Below are 20,114 nucleotides of genomic sequence, written 5' to 3'. Positions count from 1 at the left end.
AGCAAGTGTGAATTTAGTGTGACAAATGTTTAAGTCCAGGTTCCAAGTCTGGAAGAACTGAAGCAATGTGCAGAGAATACCGCTGGAGGCCAGCTTGAAAAGAGGAATGCATGGCTGGGGAAGGAGCCGTATCTTCTGATGATTTTAGACACTAACTTGTGGTTAAATATGTAAGTGCCAAACACCCTATGATTATGAATGCATCCGAGTTCCAGAGGACTAAGCAAAAGAGATTCCAGAACTAGAAAAGCTGAAGCACTGAATTCCTTTTTGAAATGAAAAGACCGTTGTTCTCCCTCTTGCCAGCAAACCATCACTGCTTTGTAAAGTCCAGATGCACTCATCAGGACGTATTGAGGGATAAAATATGATGGGACTCGACTGTCCTGCGAGATTGGCAGCTTGCCCTGGCCTGAGCTGAACCCAGCATGTAGAAGGGAAAGGCACTCTCGAAAGAGAGGCCCCGAGATTTCCCCATATCTTGCAGTTAGAAGAAAACAGTTCAGGGTCCATGTGTACTACCTTCTCCCAGCCTTTCCTAGCCCTGTGTGGGTGTGTTTGTGAGCACAAGTGTACACATCCCCCCCGTCTGAAAATACAGGACAGAAAGGGGAGTGTGTGATGTTTCTCAAATTTACCCTGGGGTAACTGTTTGCTTTTGGATTAACGTGTTGTTTTAGAAAAGAAAAGATGACAGTGGCTAATGGGAGAAGCTGCAACATCGAACTTTGTTTCCCAGCACTGAGTGGGAAGAGAGCTTTGCTTTAGAACTCCAAAGGTATCTGAAAACTGAGGCAAAAGAGGACAAGGTTGGGATACTGAAAATGACAGATAAATAAAAGAAACTTTCGTCCAGGGCTCACCCGGCTGGCGAATGTTTATGTAGCAATTCATTATGAAGGTGCTAAGGATAAAAAGAACCCACTGGCCTATGACGTAGAATAGTAAAAACAGGTAAAACATTAAAATAAATATATTTGTCACCAGAGTGAGCTGGGTTCAAGGTCATTCCTGGTACATGGAATAAAAAAAGTAACTCACCCATTCCTTATTTTTGACTACCTTCCATTCTCTACCCAAGATTTAATCCTCAATAAAACTAAACAATATTCTAAACGAGGAGCATGTAAATCTCATCTCAGGGACTGGATTCTCTCTGCTGACTTCGGTGCCTGTGTGCACCTCTTGGAGATCACAGAGAACCTTGTAGAGAGGGCGACACTTGAGGGGCAACCTGTGAAACTTGTAGTAAAGAAACATTTTTACTAAAAGAGCACCGTAAGCTAGAAATGAACACACTCAGATTCAACATTTATTTAAGAAAGAGGCCAGGCTCGCCCTTAGTCTCCCATTGGCTCACTCTCAGGTCTGTGGTCGGTGTCCTCGGGCAGCCGCACGCCCATGCTCTGTAGGAGGTTGGAAGCAGGTCCTGCCAGTCCAGCCTGGGAACTATATGATTCCAATATATTTGAAACCAGGTTCAGGTCTACATCCACTGGTGTCAGAACAGATCCTCCTGCACCATTATCTTCCTCATCTGAATTCTTCCTGGTAGATTCCTTATACATGGAGGGAACAGGAAATCATGGGGTGATACGCCATTAAACTGATGGTAGTTACAATTCAAAGCTAACTAAGCAACAATGTAAAATTAAATTCCAATGATAGAAAGCAAAAATGAAGTCTAATAAACCATGTCATTTAAAACACGTATTCAAATTTGGTACCAAAGGCCTTGAGACACTACTAAAAAAGGCATCTACGAACTGAATGAATTTCTTCCCTATTTTGAGATAGCCCAAGGGAGACAACCAGGGTTGAGGAGGTACATTTATAGCATGCCTAAGAGTTAAAAAAAAAAGCATAAAAAGGAAACGTTAACATTTTTTCCTAAGTGAAAGAAACTAGATTTTCTTCACCCCCTACTCCCAATGAAAAAACTTCAAGTAAAAACCTGAAGCTTTTTGGAGTTGAACCACAAAGACTGAATTGTTACTGGAGCCTCTGATTTCACAGGTTGGGAAAAAATTTGAAAGATGCAACTTGATCCATAAACCTTTATATTTTCCCTACTCAAATGTGCATCGCTTGGGACTTTGTTAGAAATATAAATCTCAGGCACAGCCCAGACATACTTAACCAGGATCTATATTTTAATAATATATTTACGTGGCTCAAATTGACATTGAAACTTAAGAAACACTGCTTTAGATAAATCTAATGTATAGTTTCTATTAGATATTGGCAATGCTAGAAGTGACTATAGTTTTAAATGTGGTTTAGATGACCCAAACTAAGGGCCCATTGTGGGTTTCACTGTTGTCTCATGTGGTTCTCATGTTAATTCTATAAACATGAGGATTATTGGTTAATGGACACAGTCATAGTGAACAGCAAAGACAGATTTTCAACCCTAATCCATGAAATTCTAGGGTTCATTCTATTTCCCTAACTTCTTTGTCTAGGGTTAGACAGTGCTGGTATAAAAACGAAGTTTAAAACATTAGTAAAAGATGAATTCTAAATCTGGCACTAAATTAGGGAAACATACAATTCAAATACTATTAATACTTGAAAAATATTTGGATATTTAAGGTCATTTCTCATTTTAAACAACTCGTTAGTAATAGTATTTAACCACAAAGTAACTTTTTAAAAAGATTTTATTTATTTATTTTTAGAGAGAGAGGAAGGGAAGAAGAAAGAGAGGAAGAGAAACATCAGTGTATGGTTGCCTCTCCTACACCCCCTAATGGGGACCTTGGCCTGTAACTGAGGCAAGTGCCCTGACTGGGAATCGAACCAGCAATCCTTTGTTTCACAAGCTAGCACTCAATCTACTCAGCCACACCAGCCAGGGCAACCCACACACTAATTTCAACAGATCACATGACTTGATTTTAAATCCTGATAGATAACATAGAATAAGTAATATAATAAAGCTTATGTTTAGAAAAATAAAGTTAATAATCCTTCATCTTTCCAGAGTTAGGAAAAATTCGTGTTTTTATTTATTTCAAATAAAAAAATCAAATTTATCAGAAAAATATTATCACAAACTAAAAAATCCTATTAAGATAAAATAGGGTTGTAGCTAATCTTTATAACAAACTCAGAAAGGGAAAGAAGTTAAACACATGTATACCATTTGCTTCCGGGTGGTGAAACTTTTGCCAATGCTGGTGTGGGCCAATTCCTGGTCCATCTGGGCCATGTATGACTTGAGATCATTAAGTGCTCCTTTTACAGATGCTTCTTCCCCGGGCTCCTGTGTTTCAAAATCTAACTCCTCGTCACTGTCTAAACATTCAAAGTCATCCTCATCCAGGTCATCGGAGTCTGATTCAGGAGGCCTTGGCCCTACACCCCAACACAGAAAAAGCCACTAGGTAAAAAAAATTTCTGATTATACATCTCAAAAGGCTCAGAATATTATTTGCAGAAAAGAACCAATATACATAGGCAAACTCCATCACAAAAATCACTTCCAGAAAATGGTACTGGTGGCAGATATTTGCAGAAAAGTACACAGATTGACCTGAAAGATTCAGCTTAAAAAAAAAAAGTGATTTCAATTAATTAAAATTTTTTACTTGAAAATTTCAAAACTACATAATGCATGAATACATTTTGATGTAAACATTCAAGCCATGCAGAATTACTGTCTCACTTTTCACTCTCTTCCCAGAGTTAGGCATCTTTCAATAGTTGGGTGGTTATCCAGACCTTTATGCAGGCCTGGGTACATATATAAACATGGTTGTACTTTCCCCACAAATATACACACTAAACAATGATTTGCTTTTCTACTTATTTGTATGTCTTGGAGGTCCTACTCTGTCAAAACATATAGATGAACCTTATTCTTTATTAAGTATTTCATAATATGGATATGCAGTTGACCCTTGAAAAGTGCATATAACTTTTGACTCCCCCAAAACTTCACTAATAGCCTGCTGTTGACCAGACGCCTTACTGATAACATAAACAGTTAACACAAATATATATATTTGCATATATATTATATACTGTATTCTTACAATAAAGTAACCTGGAGAAAAGAAAATGTTATTAAGGAAATCATAAGGAAAATACATTCATAGCATTTACATGTCAGTGGACCTGCACAGTTAAGCCCCATGTTGCTCAAGACCCAACCGCACTATGATTTATTTAACCGTGTCCCTCTTGACAGACATTTAGGATGTCCCATTTTCTTGCTACTACAATGCTACAATCACCATAGTAGCACATGTGTCATTTTCACAGAGTAAATTCCTAGATTGAAATTGGGAAGTCAAAGGTTATAAACACTCTAGAGCACCGAGCGGCCCTGAGGGAAGACGACGTGCACCTCTGCCCCACAGAGTGCACGGTGCTCACTCCTCCAGCCCGGGAGAAAACTGGTTACCATCAGCCTTTTAAGTTTTTGCCAATACAAAGGGCAAAAAAGGTAATTATTTTTACTGTTTATTTACTTGCTTCCTGGAAATAGTTAACTATTTTCAAATATTTACTGACTATATTTCTTCTTCAAGGCTATGCCTTTTTATATCCTTTGTTGATTTCTTTTATTGGGCTATATGTCTCATTATTAGCATGTAAGTTCAGTAAGTATAAAAGAGCAAAATAATATAACATAGGAGCCAAGGTAACTCTATCTAAACACACAGCATTCACTCATTCAACAAATATGAGCAACCTCTATGTTAAGCACTGAGCTAAGCATCCTCTGCAAAACCATCCAAGACAGCAGAGATTCATGATTGAAAGCAACACAAAATTATAAAGAGAAAGCATTTTGTCTTCTGAGAGGTCCAGTGCTCTACTGCCCTACCCATACCACTTAACAGTTTCAAAATGAAAATAAATATCACATTATAACTTACCTAAAATCTTATCAAAATAATTAAGGAAAGAATCTGCATCAAAAGTGATTGGAGCCTCAGAAGGTTCTCTGTAAGATGAAAGGAAAAAAACAATTTATCCTGAACATAACTCTTTGAAACTTTTTCTAAAGTAATGCCATTCTGAGGAGCTACTAGAACTACCCTCACTTCACTTCCCATGAGAAATATCTAACATTAGCAAAAAAAAAAAAAAAGAAAAAAAAGAAAAAGATATTTCTCTTTAAAAACCAAACATTTAAATAATGCTTGCAAATTATTGCCCTGGCTGGTGTGGCTCGGTGGGTTGAATTCTGGCCTGCAAACCAAATGGTTGTCAGTTCAATTCCCAGTCAGGGCACATGCCTGGGTTGTGGGCCAGGTCCCCAGTTGGGGGCCTGCGAGAGGCAATCACACATTGATGTTTCTCTCTCTCTCTCACCCTCCCTTCCACTCTCTCTCACCCTCCCTTCCACTCTCTCTAAAGATAAGTAAATAAAAGCTTTAAAAAATAAAACAAAAAATAATAAAAATTATTAAGAACAATACTGGACATAAATTTTAAGCATCTCGTGAGCTCCAGAGCGTCAACACTAATGAAGATATATTTGCTGTGGAATTAACAATTCCATCTGCCTTTTTCCCCATTATTTGCCAAATGTAACTTCCCACTTCTTCTATTATTTCTTCCTCTGATAAACCCTTTTATCCCACCCTTTTGAGTCTGAAGCTTCCAATATGCTTGCAAGTGGGAGACGAGAAGTCTGAGCTTGCTGAGTGCTGGATGTTAAGAGCCCGCAAGGCTCTGAGTAAACGCCAAAAGAAGCTCATGGTTGCCCTAACAGCTCTGAGACAGTGGCTTTTAGACCCGCTGAGTGGTTACTTCAAGGGTTGCAAAGGGTAAGGTTACTAGAAACTGACTCCATATAAGTTGTCATGGTACTAGGTACCAAAACAGGGAAACAAAGCAGAATAACAAAGCGGTACAAATCATTTACTTAAAAAAGTGTGGGACTGGCAATGAGGGATGACTTCAACATCTGGGTTATAACTGTTCAGGGGTGTCCAACCTTTTAGCATCGGAGCCACATTGGAAGAAGAAGAGTTGTCTTGGGCGACACATTAAATACATAAACACTAACAAAAACTGATGAGCAAAAACAAAAAAGATTATATGTAAATTTATGATTTTGTATTGGGCCACATTAATAGCCATCCTGGGCTGCCTAGAGCCCGCAGGCTGTGGGTAGGACACACCCGATAGATAGTTATACTTTAGCACAAATTACCGAGGCAGCTCTGCTCCTTTGTGGGTTGAGACTTTGGATATGAAAGCTTTCATGCTCTTTGAGACTTGTGTTAAGTCGTAATTCTCCTCCTTCTTGGAAATGGGGGGCTCTGGTTCTTTTTTGCCTGCAGCTTCCTGCAGTAGTTGGTCCAATTGGTCTGGTGAGAGATCTAACCACCGGTCATCTGAAAAAGAAGAAAGCGTGGTGCTGCCACACTATACCACATTCACACGAAAGGAACCTTCACCCTTGGAGAAGGCTCCAATGAAACTTAGTTTTAATTTTTCTAACCCATCTGGCCTATCCTGGTCCACCACTTACCATCTTCTGGGGGAAGATTAGCTTCTTCTTTCTTAAGCTCTTCAATATCAAATGGTAATGTCTGTAATAAGGTTAAGATTTCTTCACCTGGGCTCATAGCAAAAGAACTATAAAAAAATAAAAGACACAAGTATTTTTTAATAAGAACACTCAGAATAATAATCACAAAAATATAGTATTTTAAAGTTGAAAGGAATACCTAGTCTGATTTGATTGTAAAATACTTATTTTAGGATATGAATACCTTTTCACAAATAAAATTTACCAGGAGCTCTATAAAAGGGCTCAAAGAACAACTGCTTCATATAGCAGAAAATCATGAACAAAATCAACAGCAACCTACTAAACAGGAGAAAATTTATGCAACCATATATCTGATAAGGGCTTAGCATCCAAAATATTTATAGAACTCATGCAACTCAAAACAAACAAAAAAAACCCAACTAACTAAATAAACAAAAAAACACAAAGTCCCCCAAAAAACAAGGAAACAGTCTACTGTATTTTTCAGACTATAAGATGCACTCCCACCCCCAAATTTGGGAATAATGGTTGTTAATACTGCTGTTGAGTTCTGGTTACATTTACATTGGTAAAATATTATGTTATTTATGTTATTAAATATTTTATCACATTTTTTGCTTCAAAAATTTTTTTCCTATTTTCCTCCTCTGAAACCTAGGTGTGTCTATGGTCCAAAAAATATGGTAATTAAAGAATGGGACTTCTGGGCAAGATGGAGGCATAGGTAGATACACTGTGCCTCCTCACACAACCAAAAGAAGGACAACAATTTAGAAACAAAAAACAACCAGAACTGAGACAAAATTGAACTGTATGGAAGTCTGGCAACCAGGGAGTTAAAGTAGACACATTCATCCAGACCAGTAGGAGGGGCAGAGTTGAGCAGCCTGGCCAAGAGGGGTCCTGGTAAAGGGGTGGCTGGCAGACCCCGGGCACACAAGGCAGCAGTGGGAGAACCCAGGATTGTGGAGGGGCGAGGTGTACAAGGTGGCTGGCAGACCATGTGGTCCCACATTCACACGCAGATAAACCAGGTGAAAATGGGGAACGAGACAGACCACACAACCCAGGGTCCCAGCACCAGGAAATAAAGCCTCAAAACATCGACTGAAAATACCTGTGGGGGTTGAGGTGCCGGGAGAGACTCCCAGCCTCACAGTAGAGTTTGTTGGAGAGACCCACATGGTCCTAGAATGTACACAAACACACCCACAGGGGAATCAGCACCAGAAGGGCCCAGTTTGCTTGGAAAAAGTGGCGGAAGTGACTGAAATCCAGCAGAAAGCAGAGCAAGTGCTATTATTCCCTCTAGGACCTCTGCCTCACATACAGCATCACAACCCAGCAACTGGGTTGCCCCACCCTGGTAAACACCTAAAGTTCTGCCCCTCATACAGAACAGGTGCGACAAGACAAAAAAAAAAGGCCCAAATGAAAGAATGGACCAAAGCTCCAGAAAAATTACAACTAAGCGATGAAGAGATAGCCAAACTATCAGATGTACAGTTCAAAACACTGGTGATCGGGATGCTCACAGAATTGGTTGAATTTTGTCACAAATCAGATGAAAAAATGAAGGCTACAATAAATGAAATAAAGGAAAATGTACAGGGAATCAATAGTGATGGGAAGGAAACTGGGACTCAAATTAATGGAGTAGACCAGAAGGAAGAAAGAAACATCCAGTCAGAAAAGGATGAGGAAACAAGAATTCAAAAAAATGAGGAGAGGCTTAGGAACCTCCAGGACATCTTTAAACATTCCACCATCTGAATTATAGGGCTACCAGAAGGAGAAGAGGAAGAGCAACAAGTGGAAAAGTTACTTGAACAAATAATAAAGGAGAACTTCCCCATTCTGGCAAAGGAAATAGACTCCCAGGAAGTCCAGGAAGCTCAAAGAGTCCCAAAGAAGTTGGACCCAAGGAGGAACACACCAAGGCACATCATAATTAAGTTACCCAAGATAAAAGAGGAGGAGAGACTCTTAAAAACATCAAGAGTAAAGGAGAGAGTTACCTACAAAGGAGTTCCCATAAGACTGTCAGCTGGTTTTTCAAAAGAGACCTTACAGGCAAGAAGGGGCTGGAAAGAAGCATTTGAAGTCATGAAAGGCAAGGACTTACATCCAACATTGCTTTATACAGCAAAGCTTTCATTTAGGATGGAAGGGCAGATAAAGAGCTTCTCAGATAAGGTCAAGTTAAAGGAGTTATTTAGCCCTTATATTATAAAATGCTAAAGGGACTTACCTAAGAAAAAGAAGATAAAAAACAGGTATAGTAAAATGACAGCAAACTCACAATTATTAACAACCACACCTAAACCTAAAACAAAAACAAACGGAGAAAACAACTAGAACAGGAACAGAGCCACAGAAATGGAGATCACATGGAGGGTTATCAAGAGGGGAGTGGGAGGAGGAGAGAGGGGGAAAAGGTACAGAGAGTAAGTAGCACAGATGGTAGGTAGAAAATAGACAGGGGGAGGGTAAGAGTAGTATGGGAAATGTAGAAGCTAAAGAACTTATAAGTATGACCCATGGACATGAACTAGAGGGGGAGAATGTGGGTGAGAGGGGGTGTACAGGGTGGAGGGGAGTGAAGCGGGGGAAATAGGACAACTGTAATAGCATAATCAATAAAATATATTTAAAAAAACAAATAAAATAGAAGAGAATGGGCAGAGGTAGAAAGAAAGAAGTAAAATTGTTATTATTTGCAGATGATATGATACCCAATTGAGAACCCTAAAGATTCTACCAAAAAACTACTAGAACTAAAAAATGAATTCAGTAATATAGCAGGATACAACATAAATATCTAGAAATATGTTGTATTTTTATACACCAGTAATAACTATCAGAACAGAAAACTAAAAAAAACACCATTTACAACTGCATCAAAAAAAAAAATACCTAAGGCCCTGGCTGTGTGGCTCATTGGACTGAGTGCTGGCCTGCAAACCAAAAGGCCACCAGTTCAATTCCCAATCAGGGCACGTGCTTGGGTTGCGGGCCAGGTCCCCAGTTGGGGGTGTGGGAAAAGCAACCAATTGATGTAAAACACCTGTATTCAGAAAATTATAAAGCACTGAAGAAAGAAATTAAAGATGCAACAAAAAAATAGAAGCATACGTGATATTCATGGATAGGAAGAATTAATATCATTGAAATTCTGTACTACCCAAAGCAGTCAATAGATTTCAACACAATTCCTATCAAGATACCAATGGCATATTTCAAAGAACTAGAACAAATATTCCAAACATTTATATGGAACCAGAAAAGAGCCCAAATAGCCATAGCAATCTTAGAAAGAAGAACAAAGGTAGAGGAATCACTCTACCTGATATCAAACTATACTACAAAACAGCATGGTACTGGCATAAAAATAGACACATACATCAATAGAACAAAACAGAGAGCCCAGAAATAAACCCAGTCATTTCTGGTCAATTAATATTTGACAAAGACAAGAATGTAAAAGATAGTCTATTCAATAAATGGTGTTGGGAATATTGGACAAATACATGCAAAAAAATGAAACTAGGTCACCTTCTTACATTACACACAAAAATAAAATCAAAATGGATTAAAGACTTAAATGTTAAACTTGAAAGCATAGAAATCTAGAAGAATCTTGGACATATCTTGTAGCAATATATTTTTGATACAGTTCCTCGGGCAAGGGAAACAGAAAAAAAAACAAACAATGGGACTATTTCACACTGGAAAGTTTTTGCACAGCGAAGTAAACCATCAACAAAACGAAAAGACAACCCACTAAATGTGAGAACAAATTTGCCAGTGATATACATAAGGCTTAATATCCAAAATTTATAAAGAACTTATACAACTCAACTCGCAATAAACAATCCAATCAAAAAATGGTCAAGGAAGCTGAACAGACACTTCTCCAAAGAGGACATACAGATGGCCAACAGACACATGAAAAGATGTTCAGTATCGCTAATCATCAGAGAAATTCAAACTAAAACCACAATGAGGTATTACCTCCTACTTGTCAGAATAGCTATCACTAGTAAATTAACAAACAAGTATTGGTGAGGATGTGGAGAAAGGAGCACCCTCCTGCACTGTTGGTGGAAACACAGACTGGTGCAGCAACTGTGGAAAGCAATATGGAGATGCCTCAAAAAATTAAAAATGGATCTGCCTTATGACCCAGTGATTCCACTTCTGGGAATTTATCTGAAGAAACCAAAAAATATTAATTCAAAAGAATATATGCACTCCTATGTTCACTGCAGCATTATTTACAATAGCCAAGATACGGAAGCAGCCCAAGTGTCCATCAGTAGATAAGTGGATAAAAAGGCTGTGGTACACTTACACAATGGAATACTACTCAGTCATAAAAAGTAAGGAAATCTTACCTTTTGCTATAGCATGGATGGACCTGGTGAGTACTATGCTAAGTGAAATAAGCCAGTCAGAGAAAGACAAGTACCATATGATTTCACTTTTATGTGGAATCTAAAAAGTAAACTGACAAACAGAATAGAAATAGGCATATAGAGAACTCACTGACATCTGTTAGAGGGGAGGGGGATTGCAGGGCTAGGTGAAAAAGTTGAAGGGATTAAGCAAAAAAACACACAAACAAACAAAAAACCCTAAACAAAAAAACCCCTCATAGACATAGATAATAGTATGGTGAGTTTCAGAGGGAAAGGGGTAAGGGGAGGTAAAAGAAATAGAAGATATGGTGGGGGTAAATGGTGATGGAAGGACACTTCACTTGGGGTGGTGAACACACAATACAATATACAGATGATGTGTTATAGAATTCTACACCTGAAACCCATAGAAGAAATTTAATAAAAATTTTTTTAAAATGGGCACAGGAACTAAATAGATATTTTTCCAAAGACATACACATGGTGAACAGGTATCTAAAAAGATGCTCAATATCACTAATCATCAGGGAAATGCAAATCATTACCTCATTAGAATGGCCATCATCAAAAAGACAAGAAACAACAAGTGTCAGTGAGGATGTGGAGAAAAGAGAAGCCTCACACGTTGCTGGAAGAAATGTAAATTGGTGCAACCACTATAGAACACGGTACGGAGGCTCCTCAAAAATTAAAAATCGAGCTGCCAGATGATCCAACAACTCCACTTCTGGGTATTTATCCAAAGGAAATGAAAACAGGATATTAGAGATACAGCTGCACTCCTGTGTTCATTGCTGCATCATTCGCAATAGCCCAGATATGGAAACAACCCCAGGGTCTATCAACAGATGAATGGATAAAGAAGATGTGATATGTTATACATACACATGGAGTATCATTCAGCCATGAGAGAGGCAGAAATCCTACCATTAGCAACAACATGGATGGACTTTGAGGGCATTATGCTAAGTGGAATAAACGAGACAGAGAAAGACAAGTACTGTAGGGTGAGTTATACGTGGAAATTAACAACAACAACAACAACAACAAAAAAGTCCAGCTCATAGAAACACAAAGTAGAAAAGGGGATGGACTGAGGGGTGAGGTAGAAATGGGAGGTGGCTGGAAGAAGGGTGCACTCTCTCAGCTGTGAGATGACTATAGGCTAAGGATGTAACGTAAAGCATTATGACCAAAGTTGACAACACTGTATTAGTAACTGAAACCTGCTATAAGATATCAGAACTTAAATTTTCTCACTGAAAAGAAATCAATAAAGTGAGGTGATGGATGTGTTCATTAACCAGATGGTGGAATCCTTTCACAAAGTATTTATATGTCACCAAAGTCACCAAATGTACACTTTAAACATCTGAGAATTATATTTGTCAAGCACAGCTCAGTGACGCTGGTGGAAAGAAACAACCTGCTCTGACTGGAATGAGGCTGGAGGCTCAGAGACCACCCGCCTGCCCTCCCCACTGGCTCTGCAGCCAGTCCCGTGCAAGACCATGAAGTGGCTGATCTAGTACAACAACTCCTTCAATTTATATGTATATTATATTTGAGGAAAAGAAAACCCAGAGAGAAGTATGAACAAAACCTAATCTAACATGTATGCTATATAATGCTAACATAGTGCCTTAAATGCATTCTCTTATTTAGTCCTCCAATTACTGTGCTGTTTTAAAGATGAAACCACCAGAGCCCAGAGAAGTTCCATAACTTTTGCAAGGTCTTTTAGTTGGACAGAGCGAAGGCTTGAAATCAAGTCTTCTGGTATTATTTTGTGCTCTTCCTACTACAAACTGATAAGGAAATATGCACAGAGATTATTTTTGAGTGAGTTATTTTATGATGGTGATGTGACTTATATAAATTGATGGAACCTTGTCTGTACTATTTAGAAAGGAGCAAATCAAGTTATATAATGAACTTGCATTCATTTGATAAACATTTGCATACCTCCCTAACTCACATGGGTGATAAAAATATTGTCCCTACTCCATATTATATAACTATTACTAGGAAAGAAAAAATATACAAAAAATCATAATAAATTACAAACCATAAGTCATACAGGAATACTAAATGCTACAGAGCATTGTAGGAGATGGTAATTACACTCACTGAGATGAAGGCACAGAGGTTAAAAAAAAGTGAGAGAGAATGGAAGCAGTTGAATTAGGCCTTAAAAAATGGGGAGGATTTTTTTTAAAGATTTTATTTATTTTTTCAGAGAGGGAATGGAAGGGGGGGGAGAGGGAGGGAGAGAGAGAGAGAGAGAGAGAGAGAGAGAGAGAGAGAGAGACATCAATCTGCAGTTGCTGGGGGTCATGGCCTGCAACCCAGGCATGTACCCTGACTGGGAATCAAACCTGCGACACTTTGGTTCGCAGCCCGCGCTCAATCCATTGAGCTACGCCAGCAAGGGCTAAAAATGGGGAGGATTTTGACAAGTAAAACAGGGCAGAGAAACTAGGCAAGAGGGAAAACGAGCATTTGTACTGAGGCAGGGAGTGCGGAACATGTTCAGAGAGCAGGCAGCACTGGGACTGGGGTCAGCAGGGAGATGAGGCTGAACAGATGGACCCAGATGAGAGTGCAGTGAGCCTAAAGTGCCTAAGAAGCCTGTGGGTGATCAATGATGACTTTTTTGTTATTTTTAATTTTAGTTTTAAGAGATTAAACAATACAGACTAATTCAAAGGATAATATAACAAATGTCCATATTTCTACCACCCAGAATTATAATATTGTTAAATTTACTTTTAGTCTAAATGTATGATTACATTTACACATTTAACATAAAATATTAAACTAGTAACATGTATATGTACTTAAAAAAATCATAGATAAAGCTAATGTTCTCCCCGACGACCACCACTCCCAGTTCCAGTCTGTTCTCCTGCTGCTCTAACAAGTGTGATCCTGGGCCACCGTGTGTGTGTTTCTATGTTGTATTTGCTGTTTGTTCTCTTTACCTGGAACATTATTATCCCCACAAATTTCTATTTGCCTCACTCCCTCACTTCATTCAGGTCTGTTCTCATCAGAAAGGCCTCCTTGACCAACTTAGCTAAAATAGCAGCCACCATCTCTCTTCCCATACACAGGTTTTTCTTCAAAGTGCTTATCACCATCTAATATCATACAGTGGTTGGTTGTCTTTCTCCTACACTAGTATATAAGCTCTATACAAATAGGGAGACTCTGAGTTCACTTGGATCCCCAGTGTCTGGAATAGGGTATGATACAGGAGATACTCAAATGTATCTGTTGAGTAAGTGAATATAAATGTGTTTTTCAACTGGGGACAATTTTGTCCCCCAGGGGACATTTGACAATGTGTGGAGACACTTTCAGTTGTCACAACTGGAGACGGAGGGAGTCTGACTGGTATTTACTGGTCAGAGGCCAGGGATGCTGCTAAACATCATACAATGCACAGGAGAGTCACCCACAACAAAGAATTATCTGGCCCAAAATGTAAATAGTGCCAAGATGGTGAAATCTTGAATTAGATTTATGTCTATTTAGCTAAACTCTAAATAACCGATTGGAGGTTAGTTCATCATATAAATGCATTGCCATTCATATACCTGCTATTGACGGACACTCAGACTGCATCTAATTCTTCACTATCACAATCTCACACTTTTTGGAGAGGGGAGTGACACGATTAAAGATTTATTTCAAACATATTCTCCTGGCTCTAAAAGTTGAATTGGAAGAGAAGAGTCACTAGAGGTTGAGAAACAAGTAGATATTGCCACAGTTCAAGAAATAAGTAGCTGGGCAGCAGTAAGAAAGGGAAATGGAGGACACAAGATAATTGACAGGACCTCTGGACTCAAATGGAAGGATGGCCAGGCCTGGGTGGTAGGGAGGCTCGTGGTACTACGAAGAGACAGTGAGGCCCCGGCTGGATGGCTCAGCTGGTTGGAGTGTTGTCCCATACAGCAAAAGGTTGCGGGTTTGATCCTAGGTCAGGGCTAATAACTGGTTGCAGCTTCGACATCCCATCGTGGTGTGTATGGGAAGCAACCAATCAATGATTCCCTCTCTCTTCCTCTCGCTCTAAAATCAGTAACATATTCCAGGGTGAGAATTTAAAAAAAAGACAGTGGGAAGTAGTGTATGGTATTAATTCAGCTATTTAAAAAACTGGAAATTCAATAATAGGTCTGGAGGAAGATATCAGTTTGGTTTTAAACTGTTTAAAAATTATCCTGGTTTAGGAAATAAATGTCTCTTCTGGAACATAATTAAAATTTTAAACACTTAAGCAATTTGCAATTTTTTGCCAGTAGCAAAAATATTGAGTAAATTATGGTACATTCATTTGCTGAAATGTACAACTACTTAAAGTTATGTTTATAAAGACTTATTAATGTCATGGGAAAATGTAAGTTAATAATGAGTAAAAAATATGCACAGGACACACAATTTCTATACAGTATAAAAATTTTTAAAAAATCAACTGGGGCCCTGGCTGGTATAGCTCAGTGGATTGAATAAATGAATATCAAGGTGTCTTATATTCATTTGGATTGAGTGTTGGACTGCAAAGCAAAAAATTACCAGTTCAATTCCCAGTTGGGACACATGCCTGAGTTGCTGGCCAGGTCCCCAATAGGGGGTGTGGAAGAGGCAATCACACACTGATGTTTCTCTCCCTCTCTTCCCCTCTCTAAAAATAAATACATAAAATCTTAAAAAAAATTCAGCTGGGTATGGGGGAAAAATCCTGGAAGGCAGTAGGTTAAAATGATAATAGTGGATGACTTTGTGGTATAAATTTTTTTCCTTATATCTTTTTATATTTGCTATAATGAATGCATATGTTACTTTTATAACAACAAACTCTTTTATCTAAAGGGAAGAACTACCCAACCACCAATCTATCTTACTGTGTGTGAGGAGCCCTAATTCTCTGACAGGAGTCTAATTTCTTAACGTCTCTTGAACCCAAGACTACAAGGTGACAGTTCTCAGCAGAGGAGTGGCCTCCTAGAGGCAGAGAGGAATCACCTGGGGGAGCATTCTCTAACTTTGAGAGACACCCTCCTTCCTCTCCTGGCTCTATTTCCCAAGTTTTCTTAAATGATATGCTAAGAAGTCACCCTCTTGCTGCCAATTATTGCCATAAAACTGATAGAAATGGAACAAAGATGTCCTTAGCCACTTATGAAAGAGTAATGACTGCTGTAAAGTCATTCATCACCATCTCATAGACAACAGGGGTTAGCACTCTCAGCATCAACTTCGCTTTACGCAGTCTTCAAAGAACATTCTACTACACAAATACATGTGATATGTGGTGGTTGAAATGTTGACAAAATGCACAGATCAGTTTGCCTTAAAAAAAAAGCCCAAAACAAAACACACACACACACACACACACACACACACACACACAGCCTGAAGCCTCCATAGCATACACAAAGCTATTTCTTTCATGTTGATTAATAGCTTTAAGTATCTCAATTCAATTTTGCAAACATAAATTAAATTTTTTCCACTATCAAATTCTGACCTGTGATTCCTCAGCCCGATAGGACTTTCTGCTTGAGTTGTGCTTTCCTGACAAGGAGGTGCCCTTAGAGACAAGTCACATAATGTAGACCTCACCAATTGTGATTTTCTTCTCTCAGGGGTCCTATTCCCTCCAACTTCTGCTGTCCTCCAGTGTCTTGAAATAACTTATTCTTTATATTCTGTCCAGGGTTTATAATTGTAATAGGAAGGGAGTCAGTCCAATATGTTACTCCGCCGTTACCAGAACTGAAACTCAACTTCATTAAATTCTAAAGGGGTGCCATTTTCTTCCAACCTTATATTCACTCCTTCCCTCCCCCAGGAGATGTATGGCAGGTTAGAACGGTTTTGATCTGGAAACTGAATGCCTGCTTCATCCTGTGTTTTAGACCCACCTAGAACAGTGAAACACAGCCAGAACTACAGGAATTACTAAGCACACAGCTCAGCACCAGACTGCCTGAGTTTGAATCCTAGGTCTGTCACTTATTAGCTCTGTAACCTCTGGCAAATTCCTTAATCTCTCTTGGTCTCAGCGGCAAATAGAGAACAATAACAACTGTACTTGTTTTACAGGGCTGAAAGGGGGAATTAAACAAGGAGTTGTTTTTTTTTAAATTTTATTTTAATCATTATTCAAGTCCAGTTTTCTCCCTTTTACTCCCAATCCAGCCCACCCACCCAACCCTCTCCTCTTCCCTCCCATTACCACCTTCCCCCTAGTTTTTGTCCATGTGTCCTTTAAATTTGTTCCTGTAAACCCTTCCCGTTGTCCCCTGAAATTCCCTCTTCTCTCCCCTGTGGTCACTGTCAGTCTGTCCTCTATTTCAGTGTCTTTGGTTATATTTTGCTTGTTTGTTTTGTTGTTTCGGTTCCTGTTAAAGGTGAGATCATATGGTGTTTGTCTTTCACTGCCTGGCTTGTTTCACTTAGCATAATGCTTTCCAGCTTCATCCAAGCTGTTGCAAAGGATAGGAGCTCCTTCTTCTTTCTGCTGCATAGAATTCCATTGTGTAAATGTGCCATATGATCTCACCTTTAACAGGAACCTGAACAACAAAACAAAGAAATAACCAAGTTTAAAGTGGCCTGCACTTTAGGTACTCAATGAACATGAGCCATCGTGTGAAGGTAACAATCGTGACCAGTGCGGAAGGCCGTCTGCACAGGACCTCTTCTTCCCCAGCCCCAGCAGTAATCATAGTCTTTGCCAGTAACTGTTTAAACATGTAAACTCCAACTTCTGTGACTATCCTTAAAAGTATTTCCTTAACCTCTGCTGCCATGATGAAGTAGTAATAAACTCACCTTTCTGGTCGGTTTACTGAGAGTTGGAAGTAGTTCTTTGCCATTTCTAGTCTTTCCTGGTATTGCACAGATCCTTCTATCAGTCCCTAAAAAAATTATAATGGCCCATGAGAACAGTGTTTGCATGATGTCATCAAAATGACCTGCTTACCAATGACTTTCAGGGAGACGGTGCCTGATATGTTGTTCAGGAATCCTGAGGCCTGAGCCCTAGTCGCTATTTTGGCATTAATATACCTGTTTGAGCTCCGGTTCCTTCAAAGAAGTGGACTGGGCTAGATGTGGCAGCTCCTAATCTTTTTCACCATTAAGGCCCTCTTTCCGGTTTGAAAGGTTTTCTACCATTTTCTATTATTTAATTAGTTATTAAGAAATAATTGGTTAACCAGTAGTTAATTGATAAAACAAAGTACGAACAGAACCAAAACACAGCATAGTCCCACCTGAACTATCATTTGTTTTTCAGATACATGTTTATAGTGGCATTCATACTTGATATTTTACACTCATTAAAAAATACACTATAATATAAGCACTTCTCCATATTGCTATGCAGTCTTCATAATCATCAAATTCTTATGAACTTTTGTATTTCTTGAATGTTTCCTTAAAATAGATTTTCCAAAGTGAAGGTTCCAAGTCTGAAGCTTTCTTTAGCTCTTGGAACACATGACTAAGTTACTTTGCAGTTAAGGTTCTATCAATTTACAATGTTACCAGCAATGTATAGGAGTATTAATTTCACTATACCCTCAACAACAATGAATACCATTCAAATCCTTTTTACATACATGAAAAAGTCTTTATTATTGTGTTTATATGCATATCTTCACTACTGTGAGAGTGAAGATAACTAAGAAAAATTTACTAGTTGTCTTTTGTAATTTTTTAAATCCCTGTCTTTGCTAATTTTGCTATTTGGTGTCTTGCTTTACAGATTTGTGACAATTGTTCACCTGATAGAAATAATGATTTTTATCACTTTACATAGTGTTATTAATCATTCTAATACTGGATAAAGTTCATAGACACCCCCTCATTACCACTGAACTAGAATGGTTCCTTTAAATTCTAGCTCCTATAATTATGTCCCACATTAAAAATGGATCACAGGACTATTTTTATCAACTGAATTTATTGGCGACATTGGTTAACAGAATTATACAGGTTTCAATTATGCAACTCTACAATACATCATCTGTATATTGTATTGTGTGTTTATCACCCCAAGTCAAGTCTTCGTCCACCACCATTTATCCCCGCTTTACCTTCCTCTACCTCCTCCCATCCCCTCTTCCCTCTGGCAATCACCATACCGTTGTCTCTACTGTAACCGCAGGGCAGTAAATCAATGGACTGTAAATCACTGGCTTGATTTTCCCTAGGTAGTACAATTTTAAAAATGCGTTGCAAATCCTACCTTAAAGTAATGATTCTTTTTCAGACTGTCAAGGAAGCCCGCCCAGAGCGGTGAGGCAGTCACATGGGACTTCTTGGAGTCAGAAGAATGTGGGCTGCATCTGGAGCATAGAATCTCAAATCCATGCGCCTAGATGGGACAGATAATAGTTTTATTATCTGGTTCCTTTCTTCCCATTTAGCCACACTCAAGAATCAGGTAACTGGACACATGGACATGTGGACATTTGTAACATTACTGGAATTTTATGAAAAATCTGACTTTATTTCCAAGTTTCCCAATCTCCATAGATTACTAAAAATTACAAAGGGAAAACAACTAATACAAAATAAGAATTCTTGTTACCTTCAACTAGATTTCTTTTCTTGATTATTGAACTAGAATTTAAATTTATTTCTTATTTGCTTAACAGAGGTTTGCACGACCTGGTCAGGCAGCTCAGTTGGTTGGGACACTGTCCTGCACACCAAAGAGGTTGTGGGCTCTGTTCCTGGTCGGGGCACGTACCCAGCTTGCAGGTTCGATCCCTGGTTGGGGTGTACATGGGAGGCAACTGATCAGGGTTTCTCTCCCACCTCGATGTTTTTTTCTCTCTCCCTTCCTCTCACTCTAAAAAAATCAATGAACAGATCCTCAGTTGAGGATTAAAAAAAAAGACTTGCAGGCTTCTTGTCTGACAGAAATTATGAATGAATTGAGCATGGTGGTCTCAGAAATAAAGTGAGAAAACTACTTCATCTTAAGAGTCCTTTCATTAAAAAATATAGTAAATGCATGTGGCAAGGTAATTCAAACACAGAGCTTCCCTAATCACTCTAGAGGAAGCTACTGTTACCAATTTCTTTCGTATCACTTCAGAAGTAATCTCCACATCAAGCAGATAGTGTGTGTCTGGGTATGTATA

The 20,114-nt window shown here is 38.8% G+C and overlaps 1 protein-coding gene across 2 annotated transcripts in view; it reads right to left on the bottom strand.

Moving 5' to 3' along the window:
* Positions 1–1,284: 1,284 nt before the first annotated feature.
* The window catches only part of ECD (ecdysoneless cell cycle regulator), a 32,383-nt gene continuing 13,553 nt past the window's right edge, over positions 1,285–20,114 (bottom strand). For both annotated transcript variants that reach the window (XM_028513132.2, XM_036026802.1), the window contains exons 8-14: positions 19,211–19,339; positions 17,791–17,876; positions 6,497–6,603; positions 6,176–6,359; positions 4,890–4,957; positions 3,146–3,360; positions 1,285–1,559 (exon numbers count right to left, since the gene is read on the bottom strand). In XM_028513132.2, the coding sequence (XP_028368933.1) occupies positions 1,341–1,559; positions 3,146–3,360; positions 4,890–4,957; positions 6,176–6,359; positions 6,497–6,603; positions 17,791–17,876; positions 19,211–19,339 (1,008 nt within the window). In that variant the 3' untranslated portion in view covers positions 1,285–1,340. The remainder of the gene's footprint in view (positions 1,560–3,145; positions 3,361–4,889; positions 4,958–6,175; positions 6,360–6,496; positions 6,604–17,790; positions 17,877–19,210; positions 19,340–20,114) is intronic.

Source organism: Phyllostomus discolor, chromosome 5 (genome assembly GCF_004126475.2).
Source record: "Phyllostomus discolor isolate MPI-MPIP mPhyDis1 chromosome 5, mPhyDis1.pri.v3, whole genome shotgun sequence".
NCBI classification, from domain to species: domain Eukaryota; kingdom Metazoa; phylum Chordata; class Mammalia; order Chiroptera; family Phyllostomidae; genus Phyllostomus; species Phyllostomus discolor.
This window is presented reverse-complemented; position numbering and strand designations above follow the sequence as displayed.